The sequence below is a fragment of the Carex rostrata genome, chromosome 27 (genome assembly GCF_964058835.1).
Source record: "Carex rostrata chromosome 27, lpCarRost1.2, whole genome shotgun sequence".
Taxonomy (NCBI): domain Eukaryota; kingdom Viridiplantae; phylum Streptophyta; class Magnoliopsida; order Poales; family Cyperaceae; genus Carex; species Carex rostrata.
The window spans coordinates 6,097,416-6,123,083 of record NC_135944.1 but is presented as its reverse complement, the minus strand read 5'-3'; the positions used below and the strand labels follow the sequence as shown (position 1 = coordinate 6,123,083).

Sequence of the window (25,668 nt, the reverse complement as noted above, 5' to 3'; positions counted from 1 at the left end):
AAGCGACTATTTTACTTTACGCTCATATTTTGCGATTTTAAAGTTCAAAACGTCGATCTGAACCGTTCATTTTGTTCTCCATATTAAAATGTGCTTGGAGACCAAATTTTACATTTTTTAGAATTTTTTTACTATTTATTAAGCAATTTTGAAAGTCGCTGATCTGATGGTCCAGAAAATTTTACTGTTTTTTACTGTTCACAGCAAAGCAGCAATTTTTAAAAATACTTAATAAATAGTAAAAAAATTCCAAAAAATATAAAATTTGGTCTCCAAGCACATTTCAATATGAATTAAACATCTAACAGTTCGGATCGGTCGTTTGAACTTTCAAAATAAAAATATGACGTGAAGTAGAAACGCATTTTACTTCGCAACTCACGATAGCCCATCTCTCTCTCTCTCTCTCTATATATATATATATATATGTTGACAACTGTGACTACTAATTAGGGGTGGTAAAAAGGTTCGTAGTTTGTGGTTTAATAGTGACTTGTATTTGACTCGCTCACTAACAATTTGTTTATTATTGAACTGAGTTATTAATGAGTCAGCTCATTAGTTAGCTCGGTTCAAAAAATTTGTAGAATATATTTTTTTCTTAAAATAAGGTCCAGTCAAATTCAATGAACCAGCTCAGTCCAACTCACGAGCTAACTCGTAACGATTACAAACTGAGGTTTCAACTCAAACCTCTAATCTCAGCTCAATCCAGCTCGCTCGGTTTATAAACAAGCCGATTACGACCTGAACCCAACTCGTTGGCACCCCTACTATACTAATGGAACAAAAAAAAAATGGAAAATATTCTCTATAATTTATATATGATGTCGAATTCAGTGCAATCTAGGAATTTATTTGGTCATGATCAAATGGTACTTAAATCAATTGTTAATTTAAAAAAAAAAAAAATACAATTTGAAAACCAATATCTCATTCATCGATTCGAGCAATTCATCCAATTAACGGTTCAACACTTAGATCATTGATCAAATGTTTTATAAATTTTACCAATTTTGATATATAATATATGTAAATTATCGAAAACATAACTCCAAATTTACTTCTTCTTTTTTATTATTTTGGTAACAGTTTTTTCGGTTGCCTCAATTGACAAATAAGTATGGTTACTATATAATAAATCCCTTCTATATATAGATTTATTTTTAATTATGTGCTTGCTACCTATCTAATTATTATGTGATTTTCTACCCATCTAAACAAATAGTAACAAAATTTTAAAAATGTAAAATTTGATTTCCAAATACATTTTCATATAGAAATAATGTTGATATATATAGATTGATTGTTTGGATTTTGAAAATAAAAATATAGATCCATAGTACCGATTCATGAGCAGTATTCATAGGATACCATAGCCTCACTCGTATATTTGCAATCCTATTTATTTAAAAAAAAAAAACCAATTTTTTTTTTTAAATAACAAAGAGGTATATTTTTTATAAGTATTTTGCATATAAAATTTGTTTTGATATAATTTAGGAAAGTTTGGTCATGTATCAAGTTTTTATAAAGCTGAACCGTTAATTATTTAAATCACTTGATAGATGACTAATACATTAATTTTGGAAATTAAATATAAATTAAACTATTATGGATAAACCAAAAATAATAGTGGTTTAATTAATTGATCTATTAATGGATTCCCCTTTTTCACTCTTAATTTCATTATCAATTATATGTTATTTTGGAAAGCTGTAATTTTTGGAAACTGACTTGAGGGTATTTATAAGAAAGCAACCCATTGATTTTGTAAAAAAAAAAAAAAATTACAACTCTTAAACTTTTTATAAACTGTGAGAGCAAAAGAAAGCTATTAATTTGGTGCTAGCATACCGACTTTTAGAGGTTCCGACAGTTGAGATAAAAACCAACAGAGGCACGACTTTTACTGCTGTGTATCTCCAATCTACAAACGAGACGAGAAAAGAAAAGACCACACGAAATTTGTTGTTAGACTCAACAAAAGCACTTCCGCTACGTTACCTTTTCCAATCTAGAGGTAAATTTTATCTTAGATTTAATTTACACATGAATCCTTTACTAATATAAATTAATTTTTAAAATTGAAACTCTATATATAACCTTTCCGATCTATTCATGCGCGAATTTCAACAAAGATTAACAGTGAAATGAGAAAAAGCATGTCCCCCCCTTTTCCAAAGAAAAATAAACCTCTAGATTTCATTTCCAATTTTCATGCATAAATTATATATAGTGCATGACATGTAGTGTATGAATAAAACCCGTTAAGGGTATACCCGCCCGTACCCGCCCGTACCCGCCAGCTAGGGTACCCGTGCCCGAGCCCGGGTATGGGTCGGGTACTCGGGTATGCGGGTACGGGCAAAAATCGGACCGGACCCGTTATTTTGGACCAATACCCGACCATACCCTACCCGAGTTTACCCGTACCCGACTAAACCCGTACCCGAGTACCCGTACCCGTATACCCGAGTTACTGTTCATCCCATTTCAAAATTCAAAAATTCTGATTTTTTCCCCCCCAAACCAACAAAAAAAACCAGAAAAAAAGGAAAAAACCAGAAAAAAACCAGAAAAAAACCAAAAAAAACCAAAAAAAACAAAAAAACCAGAAAAAAAAACAGCAAAAAAAATAAAATAAAATAAATACCCGTACCCGCCCTACCCGTACCCGTACCCGCCTTACCCGTCAAGGGTACACGGGTAAGGGTATAGGGCGGGTAGGGTATGGTTTTTGAAAACTATACCCGCCATACCCGTACCCGAATACCCTTCTACCCGAGTATACCCGTACCCGAGTTGTACCCGTACCCGAGTCGGGTATACCCGGGGTACCCGTACCCGCCCGAGTATTAGAACACTAATGACATGCATAAATGAAACAAGGCATGTGGTGTTGGTACTACTTAGGCAAGAAGCTACCCCATACTAGAACCTACTTGTTCTTTGTTGAGTGGTCAATTATACACATATAGTAATAAACCCACTATTACTAAACACGCTTTTATTGGGTTGGGGTACCCAAATTACTATACATGCTTTGCTTGATCATGACCTTTAGCCTTATAATTTCAATTATTCAACCTCTTTGGTCTAACAAGCTATTGAGATAGTAACATATCAATTCAATTGAGATTGCTTTGGCAAAATTATCCATCATTGTCATTAATTTGTGCATAAATTAACAGACCAATTTAATTATATTGATAGGAATATGTGCATGTTTGTTTGTTGTTTCATTAGAAAGGAAATCTTTTTTCAAAAAAAAAAAAAAAAAATTAGATAATAATTGAATGGTAGTATGCAATTAATGTGTGTTCGTTTTCGTATTGCTGGCATAGAACACAACTCACTGTTTAATTAAATTGGAAGGAACCCACGAATGCACAAACACAAATATATATGCAAATTAAAAGAACCTAAATAATTAATGCTTTTCAAGATATTTGCATGCCTTATAATTTAGCTTATTAATTTTGGGTTTTTTTTTCTTTATTATAATTAATAGAAGAGGGTTCAAATGCTTCCATATTTTGTGTCTGGATCCATCATGCCTCTATTTATTAATTTATGATAGCAAAAATTATAAAATAAAATGTAGATATGATCTATATTATTATTTTTAGATGTACAACAAAAGTTAACATTTTTATTTTATTTTGCTTTATATGAGTCAATAATTAGTTGAAAAATTAACGTTTAGAATTTATCCACGTCAGTGTATTTTTACAAGTCCTTGATACTAATTAAAACAAAATCAAAATGGTATGATCGTTTACGTGTGTATGGAGAAAATGACATATATCATATCTTATTTTAATTAATTTCCTAGGTTGAAATACTTCACCACTTAGTTATAAATATTTCTTTTTTTTTCCCAACAAGCAAGCATGCTTTCTCATGACAAATCTTGAAATTATTTTATTATCTTCAATTAGTATAGAATCTAAAAAAATTCTATTAATAATACTTGGTAAATGTGGCATGGCGAAAAGAAGTACTTGACAAATATGGTATGGCGTAATTTAAAAAACAGAGGAAGAAATTGTTATAGTAAAAAACTTTTATTATGTATTATTGTTCTTTATTACTTGAGCTAGAAAATGGTTAACAAAACATTTTTATTAAGGGAAAATTATGCCAATGCCATTGCAAAACCTCCAATTTTGAAAAATGCCACTACAAAGTTTGAAATTCTGCTAATGCCATTATAAACTTCATTTATTCCTAATTTTGCCATTCTTATACAATTTTTATACTACTTTTATTAAAAATAATTTAAAAAATTCAGTCTTTAAATACGTATTTATGTATTCCGATTATACCCTTGATCTAAAATGAATGCACAGCCACAGACGATCCCTCTCTGCCTCCTCTCTTCTCTTTCACGGAGCCAACTCCTCTCACGCGAGAGAGGAGAATCGCCTCCTCTCCTCTCGCCAATCCATCAACCCTCTTCCATCTATTGCAATCGCTCTCCTCTCCTTTGAGGATGGTGCTCAGCAACTGTACCGTTCTCTAGAGCACGACATAGGGGTACCCAAGTACTTCAATTTCCGTGCTTCAACCAATGATAATAAGCCCAAGTCACCAGCCGTCATCGGCCAACGTCTCACCAAATTAATGGTTGCCAAGCTTGAAGCCTATGCTTCTGATGACAGGTGTCACGTGGACTATGCTCGCATTGCTGCCAGTGAAGGATTTAGAAGGTAACCAATCATTCTCGGAAATTTTTTGTTGTCTGGAATTTACTTAATGAGTTATTCATTTATTCAATTATTTATTTTATTGTTAGCAGCATGAGGTTGACATAAAATGCTAAAATTAAATAGTTAGGAAGTTACAAAATTGCGTAAAATTAGTAACATTTGAACTTCTTAGTTCTTACTAAAAAATATTTTATGCTAGTTTATGAAATTTACCAGTAATTAAAGAGTTCAATCAAATTCTAGGTACCGTGTACCTCTCCCGAATCTTCAAATGGTATATATATATTTATGTATTTAATACGCTTGATTTTTTTCCATTCTTTCCAGAAGTTTTTTTTTGTTTCTTACTCTGGAAAAATTTATATTTGCCCCCCAAAATTCAAACTACCAGTATAAAACATGAAAACTTCTCTGTTTTTTTAAGAATTAAAGATTTTAAAACAACCCTTCTGGATTCTCTCAGGTACAGTGCTGATTTTGGACAAGATAAAGTCGAGGTTCTCAATTGGGTCTTGAACTACTTGGATTCAACCAAAGCCGGCCTTTTGTCACACCTGCTCAATGATGGCGGGGCCGTCAGTATATCTTACCAGAATTTTGATTGGTCCTTGAACTGTTAAGACGGTTGACATGAAAGCTGCTTTCTTGTTCAAAAACTGATATTGTTGCAGAACCTAGTATATATGATTCCTAGAAACAAATAAACATGTCATAGTATCTAGAGGGAAAATATGTTGTATATAATATTGTTAGTGTGATTTGTGAGAGACATGGGGAAGAATGTACTTAGCCATGTGCTTTGATGTGCTTCTGAGCAAACTGCTTAGGATAGTACTGTAGAAGGAATATGGATTTTGGCATTTTTGTATGTAAAGGATACTGAGGGTGTTTCATAAAACTTAGCAGATACTAATTAATTAATTAGTCACTAACATTTGTAAGAGACCCATGCACTCCTAGCCGTTGGGCATTGCTTTTTGGACAATTATGCTATCTTCAAACACCCCTCAAGTTGAAAATGAGAGAATTATCTTCACTTCTAACTAGAACTGTGTTTGTAATTTTACATTTCCTCAAAACAAGCTATTCACCTAGATAAATTTCGTCGGAGGTTACTTAGCTTTGCTCTTTATCACGAATTGTCGCTAAACTTTAATTTGTTGCTCGATAGTCGGTAGCTATTAAACTTTAATTTCTTTTCTTCTTCTTTTTTCTTTTCCCTTTATATAGTTAAAATCATTGTACCAAGGCAACCAACCCCCAAACAGTTAGGTAGTTACATAAACAACAATAATTTTATTACTTCATACATAAATTTACAACAAACAGAACAAAACAATTAAACAAAATAATTCAGCAAAGAAAAGACACCAAGCACAAATTAATGAACTTCCAAAATGAAAATGAAGTTGCTTTTGCCATGTATAGATTTTTGAAACCCGCTAATAATTGTCCGGAGTAATTTCGATCTGGACTGGCCCCACTATTGAGTCGTTGTCATGTGTATGAACTGTTTTAAGCAAAGGTGGCAGCATCTGATACACTCCCGGTTTGATCCTGAACTGTTTTAAGCAAAGGTGGCAGCATCCGATACACTCCTGCCACCTCCTTCATGGCCCCACCTTCACCGCCGCCTTCACCACCATTAGTCCATATCCTGATTTTTGGTTGTAATCCCTTGACTCCATCAGCATTGATCTTGGCTATCTCTTGGTACATGCTCCCGTTAATCATCAGATAATCACGCTGAACAGGACTGATATTGGATACGAATTTCATTCCTGCACAGACAAGTAGATATTAAATTATAATGAAATTCGTGATTCAATTTCAGGGTCAGGATTGAAAGTATTAAAGTACATTTAATCTCTTGACAGATTCTGCATCAACCCGACCCATTAAAGTACATCAAAAATATCAGATTGACTGTTTGTATACAGCTGTGCTGATTCTCCTACCAGAGGGACCATGGAAACAAGTAAGGTTATGTTTTTATTTGTTACTTTTGGCAAGAGCATGTAATTGGTTGTACCTGAAAGAGAGGAGCAAAGAGCGACGGAGCTCGAGAAAGAGAGGGAAGTGCGCTAATGGCGAATTTGCAGAACAGTCTTGGCTTCTCCCAATTCTGCGGGGTTTAGTGACAGAAATTGCGAAATTGAGGCTGAGGTGGAGTCGTGATTGAGGCTGAAAAGGATTGAAGCACGGGATTGAGTTCGTGGTTGAGTTGAGAGAGAAGGGTTTAGGGCTTCGTGAGAGAAGGGTTGAGTCACGAAGTTGAATCGCGAAGGGTTGACAGAGAAGGGTCACGAAGGGTTGAAGCACGGCAGCACGGGCGGCTAGGGTTCATCAGTTCTGAGAAGGGTAATTTTGTCATTATTATTATTTTATTTTTTTAAGAGACTAATAATGTATTTGTGACAGAATTAGAAATAAATGAAGTTTATAATGGCATTATCAGAATTTCAAACTTTGTAGTGGCATTTTTCAAAATTGGAGGTTTTGCAATGGCATTGGCACAATTTTCCCTTTTATTAAACACTGATCTGAATAACATCTGATCCAACACCTTTTTCAAATCTAATTGAATGGACACAACACAATTTAAGCCCAATAAAACCTGTAATTTATTAACAAATACGAGCCCAATATTTAGCCCATTAGTAAAATATAAACTGAAGCCCAACTGCTCACATTGCATAATTGCAAGGTAACAAAACAAAAATAAATAATCATTAGCATTTAGCAATTAGCAACAAGGCCGTTTTTTTTTTTAGTTGCCACCCGAATAAATCAAAATTAATTAAATACCATCCGTTAATTCGGAATTAAGATTCCGTCACGAACTCGAATCAGATCTGCGCACGGATCTCAGAGCCGAACTCTAACCGAATCTGCGGACCGATCCGAGCACTTACCCACGTTGCGCACCCCCGGGTAGAGGTCGTGGTTGAAATAGATATACCCGCTGAGCTGATCATTTTGTTACCATCCAAGGCAGCCCAGCACTCCAGAAGCGCGCACCAGCAGGGTAAAAGGTAAATTTTTTTTATTTATTTAAATTTTGTTATTTAATTATTTTATTAAGTTAGAGTTTAATTATTCGGCATAAAATAGATAAGATTAGAAGGAAATTTTTATGGCATGGGGGTAATTCTACTAGGAAAAAATATTCTTTGGTTGCATGGAATGCAGTATGTAAGAGTAAAGACCAAGGTGGTCTTGGTATCTTAGATCTGAAAATTATGAATAAGGCTCTTCTAGCCAAGTGGTGGATAAGATTCCATGACAATTCCATTACTGGTATATGGAAAGATATTCTTCACTGTAAATATGGTTTTAGAACTACCCCTTTTGTATGTTCTCCTTTTTGGAGATCTATTCTCAAAGATCATGCGGTAATTAATTTAGGCCTTAATAAAGAAATAGGTAATGGTAGAACAACTGCGTTTTGGTTAGACAGATGGTTTACTGAAAATGCTTTGCAACATTTATATCCCAATTTGTTTTCAATTGTTTATAATAGGTTTATTTCTGTGGCAAATGCTTTTACTAACTCCTTCTTACAATTGTCTTTTAAGAGACAACTTACGGGTATTTACTTAGTAGAATGGAATGCTTTGCAATTTCTTTTTCAACATTTTACTTTATCAGATCAGCTAGAGGATAAGCTTATATGGCGTTGGTCTAAGGACGATAATTTTACTGTTCATTCTTTTTATAAGTGGTTGGAATATGGGGGAATACCAAATAAAGAGTATTCAACCATTTGGAAATCTCATATGCCTTTGAAAATAAAAATTTTTTTATGGTTGGTTCGAAGGGACAAAATACTTACCAAACTCAATTTAGCCGCTAAAGGGTGGCAAGGGGATACTACGTGTGTTTTTTGTGATCAACAAGAGAGCACTGATCATTTGTTCACTCAATGCTCTTTTATTAGATTAATTTGGATTTGGATTGCAAATCATAACAATTTTGTTTATAATTGTCATACTTTAGATGAATTATGGTTGATTGATGCTTCTATCCCTTTAAAAGATAGACTATTAGTTGAATTATTGAGAGGGGCTGTTTTATGGATTATTTGGTTGGAACGAAATAGATTATGCTTTAATGATAGTTCTCCATGTTCTATTAGGGTTATTGGTACTAAGATTATTTCTCTTACTCAATTTTGGTGTAAATCTAGAGGGGACAATTCTTTCTTTAAATTAAATCTCATAATGCCTTTTGATGTTAAGGATCTCCCAGATCTCATTCTGTTGGAGGAAGAAAGACGTCCCGATACGACCCAAGTGATGGACCTTCCGTTGTCCCTGTCTCAGGACACACCAGTGGGAGATATGCAGGATTTTGGCAATGGCAACCCTCCATCTCCAATGTTTGGAGAAGAGGAGGAGGATGAAGACCTTTTAGATATGTAGTACCTAGTTTTTTGTGTGCATGTTATGTTGTTTAGATATTTTCTTAGGTTGCTGCCTTATGTTTTGTGCATGTTATTATGTTTTTGCTACTTTCTCACGTTGCTACTTTTGTTTTGACCTGTTTGTAAACCACATTTGATTTTGGTACCAATTTTAGGTACCAGATCGATTGTTCTAAGGATTCTGATTTCAATGAAATCGGTGGTATATACCACTATTTTTCAAAAAAAAAAAAAATTATTTAATCATTTTGTTACCATCCAAGGTCCGCAGATTCGGTTAGAGTTCGGCTCTGAGATCCGTGCGCAGATCTGATTCGAGTTCGTGGCGGAATCTTAATTCCGAATTAACGGATGGTATTTAATTAATTTATATTTATTCGAGTGGCAACTAAAAAAAAACGGAGGTTCTGGCAAGACCTATTTGCCCAACACAACATTCCCTATCACGGGGGGAGGGAACTTTGAGAGTAAATGGGATTTGTCGCAGCCAAATATTATGAGGAAGGAGGTACTAACAATTAACAGGATTTGGGTGGCAGGAGCTTGGACTTTGTGGCGCGAGAGAAATAGAAAATTTTTCTCCAACAAGAGTAAACCGGTGCATTTATTGATTAATGATACAACAATCAAAATTATGTTTTGGAAACAATTGGGATAGGTGTTCAACGGGAGCGGGGGTTGGGCATGGGGGGCTACATTGTAATTTACTGCAATCTATTTTTGATAATTAAGTAATCAATTTTAATGTAAGTTGAACTAGGTAGTCCAATGTAAATAACTTCTCTTATTAATATATCTGTTGGTGGTACTTCACCACCAACCTTAAAAAAAAAAAACACCACCAAAACGCTTTGTAAAATCTGACTTATGAGTAGGGACACCTCCATTTATAATAAATGGAGGGGAGAGGAATTTGTCTGTAACACACAATCCCGACCCTACAGAACCGCGTCCATACAGTGAATCTAGAGACAGGTGGCACCGCGCCGAATCCAGCACGTGACATGCTGGCAGATTTGTATATAGTCTCGGTGTAAAGGGTATTTTTTGGGGTTTGAGGTTTCCATTGTACTTTGTTCTTGGGTTCATGTAGAACGGGTCCAAGAAATGAGTTAGAAATGGAGCCAAACAGGGAACAGCTGCCCGGTACCCACCGTCTCGTCTCCTCTGCCCGAACCGTTAACCCGTACCTCTCACTTTGTGCCTACAAAATATTATTTTCAAACTTGGTTATTTTTGTCGATATCCTATCAATATGTATCTATCTAATATTCGAGCTGTATCCAAGTTTGCGGATATCCAATATATCTAAGGTAAGACTAAGGTGCTATGGGTTGCAAAGAGACCTACGGTACTACGACTCAATATTTAAGTTTTCAAAATCCAAACGGTCGATTCAAACCGTTCATCTTGTTCTCCATATTAAAATGTGTTTGGAGACCAAATTTTACATTTTTTGAAAATTTTTTTTACTATTTTTTTTAGATAGGTAGAAAATCAAATATCTGAATGGTACATAATTTTTTAAATCAAGTGATTTTCTACCTATCTAAAAAAATAGTAAAAAATTTTCAAAAAATGTAAAATTTGGTCTCTAAACACATATTAATATGGAGACCAAGATGAACGGTTCGGATCAACCGTTTGGATTTTGAAAACTCGAATATTGAGCCGTAGCACCGTAGATCTCTATGCAACCCATAGCACCTTAGCCTTACCCATCTATATATATCTATCTAATATTCAATCTGTATCTATATTCTAAAAATAAAAATAGTTACAAATATAATTTTACCACTATCCGATCCACTTGCACCCAGTTTCAATCACAAAGTCATTTAGTGAAAAATAAAACATATTCTCTTCTTTTGTGTGCATAATATACAAATAGTATTTCAAATTTTCATTTTTTTTATAATTACAAAATATCAAATCAATGTGCACTATTAATGAGGCGTAATCTACAAAATGATAAATTGGGAACGCACAATCGGTCAAAAAAAGGACATTATTCTCTTAAGCTTTACTAAGGGATGAAAGAATCTCTTAACAACTAAAGCTAGGGGTGTTAATCGGGTCCGGTTTAATTAATTTTAAATTGAACCGAGATAGTTTGAATTAAATGGTTTGTTTTATCTTATTAAATAGTTCGGCTCGGTTCATTTTCTAAAACCAATTCAGTTTTTTTATTTGGTTTTTTTTTTTTTTAAACCGGTTAGACCAAATTGGCTGAACATTTTAACTCCATTCTTCAGTAAACTAGACTTCTAAAAAAATTTAAAATTTCGACATAATGTATATTTCTTTATTCAGTTTAAAATATGTTAGATAGAATTAAACACAATTTTTAAATGTAGATTAAAAAAGTTGAAAAAAAATTAACATAAAATGTTTATTTTTATAACTGGTCTACTTATTTCGGTTCAATCAAATAAATTGAAATTTAGCTCGGTTTCAATTTGATTAATAAGTTTATTTCGATCGGTTTGATAGTATTTTTAAAAACCGAATAAAACTTTAATTTGTGTATTTTATTCGATTTTAGCTGAACTGAACCAATAGAAACCCCTCCTAAAGCAACAAACAAAACAAATATTTTTAATTCATCTAAAAACCAAAATTTAGTTCAACCGAATAAATCAAATTTTAGTTCGGTGTTGATAAATTTATTTCGGTCGATTCGGTTGTATTTTCTGAAAACCAAATAAATTACCTATTTAATTTTTATTTTAAGTGAATTGAACCGATAAACACCCCTGACTACAGTGAAGAAAACAACTTTGTTTATGAGGTGAGAAGTGGAAACATTTTCTATTTTTTTTATCAAAATTTTTAATAAAAGAACATCAAATTAGGAATGGATACAAAAATATATATATTTCTCGAAATACGATGCACAACGAAAGGTTCCCTTTCTAAAATGTGACAACTGTCTTTTATTTATTAACCATTAACCTTGATTTTCTCAAGCATGTTCTTCCATTAGTGTTCTAATACTCGGGCGGGTACGGGTACCCCGGGTATACCCGACTCGGGTACGGGTACAACTCGGGTACGGGTATACTCGGGTAGAAGGGTATTCGGGTACGGGTATGGCGGGTATAGTTTTCAAAAACCATACCCTACCCGCCCTATACCCTTACCCGTGTACCCTTGACGGGTAAGGCGGGTACGGGTACGGGTAGGGCGGGTACGGGTATTTATTTTATTTTATTTTTTTTGCTGTTTTTTTTTCTGGTTTTTTTGTTTTTTTTGGTTTTTTTTGGTTTTTTTTTGGTTTTTTTCTGGTTTTTTCCTTTTTTTCTGGTTTTTTTTGTTGGTTTGGGGGGGAAAAAATCAGAATTTTTGAATTTTGAAATGGGATGAACAGTAACTCGGGTATACGGGTACGGGTACTCGGGTACGGGTTTAGTCGGGTACGGGTAAACTCGGGTAGGGTATGGTCGGGTATTGGTCCAAAATAACGGGTCCGGTCCGATTTTTGCCCGTACCCGCATACCCGAGTACCCGACCCATACCCGGGCTCGGGCACGGGTACCCTAGCTGGCGGGTACGGGCGGGTACGGGCGGGTATACCCTTAACGGGTTTTATTCATACACTATCTTCCATTCATTGATTCCCTATATCTCCACTTCCTACATACTATTAATTAATTACTATATATTGATGGCAAATATTTTAACAGAGTAGTTTTGACTTCATACAGCGCACGGGCTATAGAATCAAAACAGAGCGACATATGGTCTGTGTACTGTATGAAGTCAAAATTACTCTGTTAAAATCTTTACCATTGAATAATTTAGTAGCCGCCTGTTGGTGTACAGAAAACCATGTCTATTTATTGTAGATTCCCTTCGTCTCTTTACCACCAAGGATCACACAGTCACCGATGGGAGACCAACCTTACGGCCCCACCTTTTGTCTCTTCAACATCCTCTCCAGTTTAACCAGATATATCCAGTTTTGACTTATTTACAGAGATAATTTTACTTCATGCAGCGCACGAGTAAATACAGCACTGTTTCTGTTCTATGTTCGTACGCTGCATGAATAAAAAACTAATCTGTCATTATCTCTTTCATACTGTCATTACCTGCTCTGTCATTATATTTACAGAGTATATCTTACTTCATGCAGCGCAGGAATCATAAGCATAGCTGTTGTAGTTCTATTGTTCGTACACTGCATGAATAAAAAATGCTCTGTCATTTTCTTGACGCCTACTCTCACTCGAACTTTCTCTGAGTGTTTCCAGTTTTCAACCTTTATATGATTTTTTTTCTTTTTTGATTTGCTCTGTCTTAAAAGTAAAGTATCTCTCGACTCTCGCTTCCTTCCTTATTCTCTCTCTTAACATACATCGCCTTCCATTAATTCTATACAGAGACTACTACAGCATTAATTCAACAATGGCGAAGGAGAAGGAGAAGGAGACGAAAGAGAAGAGCTTGTTTGTGGGTCTCGCATGGAGTTGTGGTGACATCAAACTTCTCCTCACCTCTCTCTTCTTCCTCTGTTCTCTTGCTACCATTATCCAGTTTCACCCTTCTCTTACATCCGGGCCCCACACCACCTCTCTCCTCTCTTGCCTCGGACCAATTGTACCAGTACCAGAATCCCCTGCCAACTTATCATCTACTGATTCTACTTCAGTTACAGTTACTCCACACCCAATGAAGAGGGAGGAGAAAACGGGTATGGACTCTGTTATCAAAAGATCCTTCAACCCGGTAGGCTCTGCGGCGTACCTGTTTATCCAAATGAGCGCTTACCGGGGCGGGTTAAACACATTTGCAGTTATCGGGCTTGCGTCGAAACCGCTTCATGTGTTTGCAAAGCCCCAATTCAAGTGTGAATGGATCGACAATGACGATACCGGTAACGGGTCCTCGGTTTATGCTAATGCGTACAAAATCTTGCCCGATTGGGGGTATGGAAGGGTTTACACAGTGGTGGTGGTGAATTGCACATTTGACAAGCCGGTCGGAGTTAACGGGTTAGGTGGTAAATTGGTTGTGCATGCTAGCACCAATGGTGGTGGAGATAGAGAAATGGATTCAGTTGAGAGCTTTGTAGCTATTGAAGAAGAACCCGGTAGTGTTAACGGGTCTGTTTTTACCGCACCGCCCGAGTATGACTATCTGTATTGCGGGTCACCCCTGTATGGAAATCTCAGCCCACAGAGAGTCAGGTAATTTCATTTTTCACTTCTGTGATTAATTTAAAAATCAACATTGTTGTAAATTTAATATTGCCAGATGCCAATGTACAGCACGAATTAAAGCTCATGTTTTAATTTGAATTCATATTTTGAGATTTTAAAGTTCAAATAGTCAATCTGAACTGCTGTGGAGACAAAAAATATTATTTTTTAGGAAATTTTTACTATTTTGTTAGATAGATACAAAATTGGTCCAGAATTTTCTGGGAAAAAATGATATTTTGTATCTATATAAAAGTATAGTAATTATTATTATTAAGTAAGATTATAAGATAAACATAGTACGTAACAAAAGTTAATTACAGCAATTAACAATGGTTATAAAAATGATTAGGAACATGTCTAATTAATTTTTCTTTTTATGTTCACCCAACAGGGAGTGGATTGTGTACCATGTGAAACTCTTTGGAAAGAGGGCCCACTTTGTCATATACGATGCCAGTGGGGTCCACCCGGCAGTGATGGATGTATTGCGGCCTTGGATTGAAATCGGGGCCGTGACTCTGCATGATGTACGTGACCAAGAACGCTTTGATGGGTACGCAAATTGTCCTTGAAAAATATCATTGTGTATACATCAGAAATAGAAAAATCTACCATTTGTTCTCGAAAAACGACTAATTAGAGATTGACATTTTTCTTAAATAAAACTACAATTTTTTTATTTTATTTAATGAAGGATAAAATGAATATTTTACAAATTTAAGATAAGTTTTAATAAAAATGACAATAAAATTAGTAAATTTGTGAGTTTTTTGAAATTTAAAAGGGTAAATATTGGGGGAAATACATAATTTAGAAGTTTTTTGGGGTTTTACATGATTTGTTATGCATACTTGATTTCTTAGGTCGTGTTTGGATGTATGAGGAATAACGCAAACTTAGGTTAGCGAGCTATTCTGGACTCTATTCCGTCTTTGGACACATTTTTTTATATTTTAATGAAGGATAAAATGGATATTTTATAAATTTAAAATTGGTTTTAATAAAAAACGACAATAAAATGGTTAAATTTGTGAGTTTTTGAAATGTAAAAGGGTAAATATGATATTATCAAACTTAGAGGGAGAAAATCATAATTTTGAGGTTCTTGAGGGGTATACATGAAATTTCCCCTTTTTGTTATGACTACTTGGATTTCTTAGAGTTAATTTAGTAGAACATATCCTTCTATCTCAGAATGTATTTCTCAAAACTAAAGGTGTTTATTACAGGTATTACCACAACCAGTTCTTGGTAGTGAATGACTGTTTGCATCGGTATCGATTCAACACGAAATGGATGTTCTTCTTTGATGTGGATGAGTTTGTGTACTTGGAACCCGGTCTGATGGTTGATTCATTGATGAAGGAACTCGAGGGGTACTCGCAATTCACAATCGAACAGATGCCGATGTCTAATAAAATTTGCCGAGCCGATGATAAAGGAAAATCATGGAGGTATATATATGCTAATTTAATTTCCCGTTGTTATGATTTTATTCTATCTGTATGACAAGAAATATACAGTGATAAAAGGTATACATATTACTTTCATGAAAAGTATAATAATTGAACATAAAAGATATAAAGAGTGAGTGGCCTAGACATAATGATGACTTAAAAAAAAGGTACACAAAATAGAACAAAGGCATTCATGATAGTTAATAGCAGGGTTCTAAATAGCGCGCTATAGCGTCGCTATAGCGTTTTCGGACAATAAAAGTTATGGCGCTATAGCGCGCTATTCTGCGCTATAGCGGCGCTATTTGGGAATAGCGCTGTTTTTTCAGCCGGCACGCTATGACGCGATAAACGCTATTTAAACCTTTGGTTAATAGCATGAAAAAGGTATATATTGTGGAGCATTGAGTATATATTGCAAGGTTAAAGGTTGTATATAATACAAATAAGGGATGAGATATATGGGAATAAATGGTGACTCAAATTTTGAGTTTAGATTCAGGTCAATTCGGTCTGAGATGGAATGCACAGGTCTCTTTAATATTTGTGCTAAATAGATCGGACGGTCTGAATCTAAACTCAAAAATTTGAGTTACTTTAGTTGATATGAATCGGAATAAACTTGGTGGTTGGAAGGTTTGTCAGTGTCAATAATGGTGGATGTGAGAATATGTTTGCCTTGTTGGAATTAGTGGAATTTTTTTGGATACAAGTTCAATTATGTGTATGGAAAAGACAATATAAGAGGTCCACCTCCAGCTGGCTTTTAAAATTTTTAAACATTGCTATGCCCATACATATGCTTAGTTGTTCATATTCAAAATTCTCTCCCAATCATTTCTCATTTTTGCATTATTTTAATCACCGGATAGAATTATTGGGACCCAATTTCTATCTTCATCGATGGTCTGCTTTACATTATTTGCTTTTCAAACAAAAGAAATAACTTAGTTTGCAGAAATATATTTGTTAAAAAAAAATCAACAGCACATCACTTTGTGTCTTTTTCAAAGAGGGTTTGTTTTTTGGTATTAAAATTTGAACAAATAAGAAGAAGAGTTTATTTTTGTTTTTGAAGGGATTTGAGAAGGAATCTCTTGAAAAAACATATCTAACCTGACATACATTATTTTAAAGCATTGAGAAATTCAACCTGTTACAGTTTTATTAGTATATAGTGAAGGCACTTCTACCTAGTAGTTTTATATTAGTCATCACATGAATCATCAGAACTCCTATAATATCTAGTATAGGTACTGGTTTTTTGTATTCAAGCCATGTATGGCACTGCATGTGGCATCATGTCATATACCCTTTTTTCAGTTTTCTTTTATTTTTCTTTAGATATCAACTTTTGTAGATTATGATAAGATATGTCATGCTTGCATAATTAGTGATAGTGCCATTGTAGAATAGTTTGCTTTAAGCATGTGATGCCCACTATCATACAATCTTATATCCTTTTTTTTTTTGCTATTCTATGCAGGATGTGGGGCTTTGAGAAACTAGTTTACAAAGATGTGAAGAGAGGGATCCGTCGTGACCGCAAGTATGCGATCCAACCGCGCAATGCATTTGCTACCGGGGTACACATGTCACAAAATATAGCCGGTAAAAGCTTGCACAAGACGGAGGGTAGGATCAAGTACTTCCATTACCACGGTACAATTGCAAATCGAAGAGAACCTTGCACCGAGTTCACTAACACGTCTGAGTTGGCATTTGATCGAACACCTTACGTTCTTGATGAGACGCTAAGGCGGTTAGCCGGTTCGATAAAACGGTTCGAGCTCAAGACAATCGGTGACCGATTGGTGCACACTAGACAATAGTGATTTGATCTAACAAAATGCGCTTAGGGGTGATTTATTGATTCTTTTTTCTCTATTATTAGTTTTCCAACTCTTTTTATAAGATACAAGTGTGATTACACAAATCATTTTTGTCTAAATTATGATATACAGCACTTTCTAAACATTATGTGTATAAATTTTACTGAAATCTTCATTTACCATAATCTCTTAGTTAGTATTTAGTTTGCTTTGTAATATATTTGCCATTAAGAGGCTCTGTTGTATTTTGATTAAGTATACATTTATTGATAACACAGGTGTAAATACATGATTTAAGTAAAGCAAGCAAGAGAATTGCTTTACACAAGATTAAATTGCAGCAGTAGAGAATTAATGATAGATTCATGCATAGTGTAAAGTTGTAAACACCCTTTTTTTGAAGCATTTATTATGAGGCATAATTGTGTGTCGGTGAAAGAGACTGGTAAATAAAAATAGAGGGGACCTCATCATTTGTTTTGTATCTTTTCATCCTTCCAAAACATGTGGCAGCAACAAGCATTCCATCATGTGTTGCTTCACTTCAAATATGAAATATATTATCTATGTTTTAAAAACAAAACTATTTTTAATGTAATTTTTGGTTAAGGTGACACATAGACCTATGTTGCATGGATACGGATACGGATACGGATACGGCGATACGGTATTTTTCAAAATTTAAAGATACGATATGCCTATTATATATAATATTTTTAACTATATTATTAATTCAAATACTTGTATTATAAAAATTAAATATCAAAATATAATACTATAGCGAAATATACATTAAATATAATAAAAACTCTCTTATAACAATAAGTTTGAAATGGTGTAGTAGAGGCTTATGGGTGATATGGCACAGGATCCCTCTTCGAATGTGTGCGTATCCTCTGAGATATCTCATGTTTTGCGTGACTGACATGTTCGGTGCTTAATCGGGGGTGACATAGGGGCCATTATTATTTGAGCTTTGAGATTCACGCAAAACGTATTGCAACGGTTGAGATTTTCCAAAAAGTCACGCAAAATATGAGATATCTCAGAGGATGCGAATTCTCTTCGAATCACCTTAGCAGCAAAAAAGATTAATTTTGGCGTGGTGCACAGTAGACCATGCGGTGTGGTGCGTAGTACACGGTGGTCCAAACGTATCCCAGACGTATCTTAGACGTATCTAGACGAGTCAATCCGTATCGGAGACCGTATCAAGATAAAAAGAATACGCCACGTAAGCCGATATGCCAGCTGGCGTATCGGGCTAGCATATCAGGGACGTATCGGGCGCGTATCCGTATCCGATACGCACCCGACACGGGTACGAAGCCCAAAGGGCCGTATCTGGGTAACATAACCTTAGACTGATTTGTGTTAATATAGTATCAGCAACAATTGAAATAAATATTATCAAACATCAAACTAAATTTGATCTGATATCCATCAGAAACCCCATTGGGATGCTGGTTCAATAATAATAAGAAAAACTAACAATTGCAAATTGTAATTATAATATTAATGATGTATTGAGATGTCAAATAAAGTGAACTAAAGGAAAGCAATCCAATCCAAATTAGTTTATAACCTGATATGAACCAGAGCCAATTGAACCTGACCAAAATCACTTAACACATAATCTGGTTGCGTCAGAATTAAAATATAAACAGCGTCACATCACAAGATTGAATTAAAGTTGATGCTAATAAGTTTGACATACAAAGTCATATTACAACTAATATAGAGTACTCTAAATAGCAACTAGCAAAATAATAAGAAACTTCAAATAAAAAACTGATTTTTGTCAGATTTTCAATTTTTTAGAAAAGAGAACGGGTAAAATTTCTACCATGTACCAAGTACTGCAATCTATACCTGGACAAATAGGTATACCAATTCTCCTTTGTACCATCAATCAAAGCATATATGGATCGTTTTATCATTCGATCCGGTATCTCATTCTTGACCTCAATTATCTCAAGGTTTTTGCATGAAGATACTGCAACCCTAGATGAGGCATCCTTTGACTCACTTGTGCTAGCTCCTCTTTCATCATGAAACAACTATAATTGATGAAAACCAAAACTTCTATTTATCATGCAATTGAAAAGACTTCAGGTTAAAAAAAAAAAAAATACTAATGGGGGGGGGGGGGGGGGGGTTGGAATTACATATTCTTCTCGTTCTTGTTCCAATAATGTAAGTTTCTTCAAATTTGGCGAATTCTTTAAGATCCAAGACACCATTTGGAAACAAGAAGACCCACTAAAACCAAAAGTCACATTCTCGAGTTTCTGAAATATTGGCAATTTTATTTGCAAAACTGCTGGCAATTCCTATATTTAAACAATATAAACACATGGTTAAAAAAAGATTTTTGTAATAACATAACTTGTACACTCTTTTGAACATGAAAAGATCAATAGAAATCAGAAAATGAGAATATGAGATATACATATATATATATACCTTCTGCCAATTGCAGTTGACATGTAACTCCAGAAGTTGAACATTTGCAAGAGAAGAAAGCATATCAGTCATCTCTGCCAAACATTTGATCGTTGAAGAATCACGACTCACTAAACATGCAGAAGTTAGAGATGACATGTTCAGAGTTGTTTCACATGATAACAATAATTCACCATCATAGGAAAATGAAAGAAGATCAGGAGCACTAATAAGCAGCTTGCGATAACCAGAGTGTTTATATACAATAACAAGATGCTTTAGACATCCATGAGCAATTACACATTCTTCCTGAATGCAATTATCTAGCCGAAGATATTCTAGGATGGGGGATCCAGAAAGAAGGTTTTTTAGATGATCAGATTCTAGTTCCCCATGAGAAATGATTAGTTTCTTAAGCTTAGGAAGAGTTACTATCCCATATTCAAATTCTCTGTACCAACATTGATAGAGGTGGAGTTCCTCTAATGATGTGTAGGGGGAGAAGCAACATGGCAAGCAATTGTCAAGTTTAAGAACTCGAGTTTTGTGCTTGACAGCATAATGGATCAAGTCCCTTGTATGCTCATTAATTGAGGTGAATCCATTAATGCTAAACATGTCCAAATCCAAGGACTTGCGCTTGAGCAACACCATGTTTACAAACTCTACAAACCTCTCCCAATGCAATTTTTGTTGCACACACGCCATGATTATAAGCTCTCTAAACCTATTTTCTTCTACCAAATCTTCTTTTTCATTATTTAGTCGATGCCAATGAAAGGAATCAGTATTGAAGTTGAGAGAGGGTAAAAACATCCAGAGGTGTTCCCACCGCTTCGACAGCAAGCATGTCTGCACTGCCTCTTTGGTCTTCAACAACCCCAAGATGTGATGAAGTATCGGGTCCGACAACCTGCTTATGAAATCACAATCTCTTCCACTTTTGTTATTAGTCCTCTCCATTACAATAAGTAGTTTTTAAGTAGCTCTCAGAGGCATTTCCTCGAACACCTTCCGTTCACCTTCATTTGCTAATAAACATAAACATCACCCAAACACAAGCAAAGATAAATTAGAGAATGACAAAATGACTAAATTTTTGTATGATATTAGTTAGTTCAGGTGTAATTTTTGTATGATACCAATTAATTTCCCATTTTCCAATTTAAGTTGAATGATTGATAACCGCCTACTTGATTAACCTAGGTTTCACAATTTGCCCAAAAACCCAATTAATCTCAAGTCCAATATTTTTTTGGCAAAATTTCTCACAACCAGCCTCTATAAACTATCAAAGATTCAGTAACAGAGCTAATACAATACAAATCAAACTTCAATCGAACTAACAAAAAGATTCATGGTCAAATGAATTAACAAATTTAGGCACTGATGATTGTGAATCAAAGAAAATCTGAAAAGATATATAGAGACAGATAGTTACCTGAAAGAAATTGGCTAATCACAGTCAGCGAAGGAGAGAGTTCAGTTCGCAATCATACATTACGAGAGAGAGAGAGAGAGAGGTGGGATCGGGGTTAGTGAATAGAGAGCGAGAAGCGACTGAGAAGGTCGGGCTGAGCAGGGAATGAGAGAGAGATGGGAACAGATATAAACAAGGTTTTAGGGGCTAACAGGTGGGACCATCCTGTCAGTTAGCTTTTAAATTATCAATTTACAATATCTTGTGTAAATTTTCCTGATGTTCGACTGTTTTCACAATTTCCCGATTTACTCTAATCATAAACCCTATTCCTGGAATAGGAATAGGAATAGGATAGGAATGAATAACTGAAAGGGAGAAAATAACAATTCCAAATTGGATTAGATTCTGATCCTGGGCCATCTTAAGAAAGAAATAAATTAATTTCTGGTTAAGAATTAAGATAGGTAATGCCTCGCTCATCTTAAGAGAAAATAGAAATAGAGAACACAAGGCTTTAGTTTTCATTATAACTATTTCTAAATCATCTCTCTGTCTACTGTTTTCCACATTAAATCAACCCACCTTGAAGGGTGTCGATGTTCGTTCTAAACCATAAGATCTGTGTTGAGATTCACAGAAAACAATTTAAATTTACATCACAATTGAGATTAATGCATACAAATTTGATTTCAAGCCCATAATTAATTGAACCTGATCCCTGTCCCTCATGCAAAAGATTCCTATTCCCTGAAACAACTACATGTCATATATAAATCTCATTCCTTCTACATTTTAAGACAAAAATTGCAATTTAATCTTCCATATGTACCCTGCTACAGATACTCTTACATATTTACAAGGAGGGTTTTGATACAACTTTCAACAAATTTGCACTGAATCATGAAAAAACATTATTGGTACGTACCAGCAGAGTTGTAGCAGTTCTCTTACCAGAATATTACAAAGAACCTAATGTAGGTGTCTCTATACAACAGCTTAACATAGCATGATAGCAACAACTAAACATTACTTCATAGCAGCAAGTACATTCTCAACTACTCTACTGAAATCCAATGCAATCCAAATTGATGTATGACTCACCATAACTATTCCAAGAACTTTCAAATAATAGAAAATCACATCTGAATAAATTAGTTGAGACAACAAAAACAAATATATTATTCAAACCAAACATAAACAGTATTAAATCACAAAATAAAACTCAATCGTTCATTTGTTAAATATTGTTTACTACTTTCATACTTGGTCAAATGGATCTTTAGATTTTTAGATTCCTTTGTACCATCCATCAAAGTATCCACCAATTGTCGTATCATCTGATCATATATACAATACTTGACCTCAACTATCTCAAGCTTTTTATTTGAAGATGCTGCAATTGTCGATGAGGTGCTAGTTATGCTAGCTAACTCATTTGTACTAGCTTCCATTTCAACAGAAGACAACTGTAACCGATAACAAATGAAGTCTTTACTTAAACCATGCAAGTGAAAAGACAGATTAAAAAAATAGTAATATTGGGAATGAAAACTTACACATCCTTCTCGTTGTAGTATTGTAAGCTTCTTCAAGTTTGGCGAGTTCTTTATGATCAAAATTACCATTTGAAAACAGGACAGCACACCAAAAGCAACAGTCATATTCTCCAGCTTCGGAAATATTGGCAATTCTAGTGACAATAAAGCTTGTGGATTTAACACCTACCAGTCAAGTGCAGTATTCAGAATATACCACCGGATTTTTTTTGTAAATACAGACTTTGAACTTTATTTTTTCAAATGATTTATTTATGCATTCAATTAGAATTTTGCTATTTTGCAGTTAGATTACACTAATTCAGGAAGGCGTACAATATATAATAACAAAACTCTAGAAGTTCAACAGGTTAAGATCTAAAGAAATTAAAAATAGCATCATTTGCAAAATGAGAATATGAGGTGCATACCTTGTACCCAACGCGCTCGAAATGCAACTCTAGAAGTTCAACATTTGCAAGGTAACGAAGACAAGTAGCCATCCCCTCCATGAAAATGTTCACGATATTATCAAGATTTATTAAATATGAGTACGTTATAGTTGCCGTTAAATATTCCTTGATATTATCACAATTCATTAAACATGAGGATGTCAGAGATGGCATGTTTATAGTTGTTTTGTATGATGATAATTTACCATCATACAAAAATGAAAGGAGTTTAGGAGTACTAATAGAAAATTGGGTTCCTTTTTGTATCGAACAATTCAAAATAGCTAGGTGCTTTAGACATTCATGAGAAATTATGCATTCACTTAACCGACAAGTATCTAGCCTAAGAAATTCCAGAATTGTGCATCCAGAAAGAAGGCTCTTCACATGATTAGAGTAAAGATCCGCAGAATAAATGCTTAGTTTTCTAAGATTAGGAAGATTTACTATCTGGATAGATGAACCTAGAGAAACTCCATGGAGGTATAGCTCCTCTAATGACGTGCATGTGTAAATGCACGATGGCCCGGAACCAATGAGCGTAACATCGAGAATTCGAGTGTTATGGTTCACGGCATAATGGATCCAGTCCGTTTCAAGCTCAACATCCCTTCCATAGAGTTTATCACAAGACAAACGAAACATATCCAAATCCAAGGGATTGCGCCTCAGCAGCAAAGTGCTCACAAATTTTACAAACCTCCTAGAATCAGCTTTCCTCCTTAAAATATAATCATAATTATATTCATAAGCATCGTCGTCGTCGTCGTCATCATCTTCTGATTTTGTAAGTATCCGCCTTTGAAGCAAATCATAAGTGAATTTGAGAGAGGGTAAAGCGGTCCAGAGGTGCTGCCAACTCTTTGACAGCACACATGTCTGCACCGCCTCTTTCGTCTTCAAAAACTCCAAGATGTGGTGAAGAATCGGGTCGGGCAACCCGCTTATGAAGTCACAATTTCCTCTACTTGAAATATCGGGTAGGGCAACCCTTTTCATTATGTGGTTTAATTAACAGCTCTCAAATGCTTTCCCTCAAACACCTTTCAGCTGCTAAAAAATAAAAAAACAAAAAAACAAAAAAACAAAAAGCACAAAAACAACTTTAAACTAAGCCAAAATCTAGAAAAAGGTATTTACTGGAACAAGGGAAATACACATGATTGGTAGACCATGGAAATATGAGACACCAAAATAACTAAAATCAAAAGAAATAAGTGAAATTTACCAGTTCCGGGTACTTTAATTGGTAGACCAACTTAACTCAGACAGGTCAACATAATTGGTAGATCGAACAACAGAACTTTGAACTACAATATGATCATATCCATTTATTGGTAACAAAACAGATGGAACACTTCAAGTATCAAAAAGAACAAACAAAAATGACAAACAATCAAGTATTTAAAATGCTAAAAAAAATAGTATTTAATTCCTAAAAAGGAAAGTCTTGCAAACCGTAAACTCCGCACATGATAGCGTAGGTTAGCAGGAAACAAGTGCCACTAAGTATCAGTTGCTCCCGAAGGTCTCATTAGAATCTGTGCTTGCATAAGTATAAAATAGTTCAGTTAGTATTTCTGAGAATATTGTCATTATGAAGTAATGTTCATATCCCAGTATTTAGGCTATATATTTTTTATTCACATTTAATTTGAAAGTTATTCTTAGCGCAAAGGCATAATGCAATCCAGTTTTAAATAATTATATATTTTTTTTATTTCCAGGACAGAGCCAAAAAGAGAAGCAAACACAGTTTCATTTAAATTCCTTTTTTTATTTAAATGTAAATTGAGCAAACCGGAAGCCCACTGTTTTAGTTTTTCTCGCTTGAACTTTTCAGTTTTGACCCTCTGACATTGTATTATAACAAATATTCACAAACAGACACTCATATTTTGACATAATTAAGAAGAAAGGTTCAAACCACACACAACCACACACAATTCATATCAGAAGCGAAACAGAAAAGAGGGGTGCATCAGCTCACGAACAAGAACTTAAGAATGTATAATAAGAGCATTACACTTTATAAAGACTTATTGCAACATTTAGCCAAACAACAATAGTAGTTTTTTAAGCAATAAAGGTATTAAAATTTATTTTGGGCAAAAACTTGGTATTTCAATTATCATGCTGGGCAGGTACTATAAACATAGCAACTTGTGTCTAAATT

General features: G+C 34.6%; 3 protein-coding genes and 2 long non-coding RNA genes across 6 annotated transcripts; 2 read left to right on the top strand and 3 right to left on the bottom strand.

The window, feature by feature from the left end:
* The first annotated feature begins 4,958 nt into the window (after positions 1-4,958).
* LOC144545160 (uncharacterized) lies at positions 4,959-5,583 on the top strand. Its single transcript, XR_013508408.1, has 2 exons — positions 4,959-4,989; positions 5,179-5,583. It is a non-coding gene; the product is annotated as an uncharacterized LOC144545160 (long non-coding RNA).
* Positions 5,584-5,991: 408 nt separating this feature from the next.
* LOC144545354 (uncharacterized) lies at positions 5,992-7,082 on the bottom strand. The gene is made up of 2 exons (XR_013508479.1): positions 6,748-7,082; positions 5,992-6,496 (listed from the first exon to the last, which is right to left on the bottom strand). It is a non-coding gene; the product is annotated as an uncharacterized LOC144545354 (long non-coding RNA).
* Positions 7,083-13,420: 6,338 nt separating this feature from the next.
* On the top strand, positions 13,421-17,853 carry LOC144545055 (galactan beta-1,4-galactosyltransferase GALS3-like). Its single transcript, XM_078293608.1, has 4 exons — positions 13,421-14,333; positions 14,740-14,901; positions 15,578-15,802; positions 17,292-17,853. The coding sequence occupies exons 1-4, from the start codon at positions 13,552-13,554 to the stop codon at positions 17,635-17,637; spliced, it is 1,515 nt and encodes a 504-aa protein (XP_078149734.1). The 5' UTR covers positions 13,421-13,551; the 3' UTR covers positions 17,638-17,853.
* A 1,435-nt stretch (positions 17,854-19,288) lies between these two features.
* Positions 19,289-21,626, bottom strand: LOC144545117 (F-box/LRR-repeat protein At4g14103-like). Its single transcript, XM_078293698.1, has 4 exons — positions 21,524-21,626; positions 20,104-21,113; positions 19,806-19,970; positions 19,289-19,697 (listed from the first exon to the last, which is right to left on the bottom strand). The coding sequence occupies exons 2-4, from the start codon at positions 21,043-21,045 to the stop codon at positions 19,455-19,457; spliced, it is 1,350 nt and encodes a 449-aa protein (XP_078149824.1). The 5' UTR covers positions 21,046-21,113; positions 21,524-21,626; the 3' UTR covers positions 19,289-19,454.
* A 982-nt stretch (positions 21,627-22,608) lies between these two features.
* Positions 22,609-25,018, bottom strand: LOC144544896 (F-box/LRR-repeat protein At3g26922-like). 2 transcript variants are annotated; one of them, XM_078293431.1, is made up of 5 exons: positions 24,965-25,017; positions 23,940-24,545; positions 23,472-23,546; positions 23,062-23,226; positions 22,609-22,971 (listed from the first exon to the last, which is right to left on the bottom strand). In XM_078293431.1, exons 2-5 carry the CDS (start codon positions 24,489-24,491, stop codon positions 22,714-22,716), a joined length of 1,050 nt encoding a protein of 349 aa, XP_078149557.1. In that variant the 5' UTR covers positions 24,492-24,545; positions 24,965-25,017; the 3' UTR covers positions 22,609-22,713. The 2 variants fall into 2 exon arrangements, with proteins under 2 accessions (XP_078149557.1, XP_078149556.1); XM_078293430.1 differs by having other exon boundaries at positions 23,472-24,545; positions 24,965-25,018.
* Between the last annotated feature and the right edge of the window lie 650 nt (positions 25,019-25,668).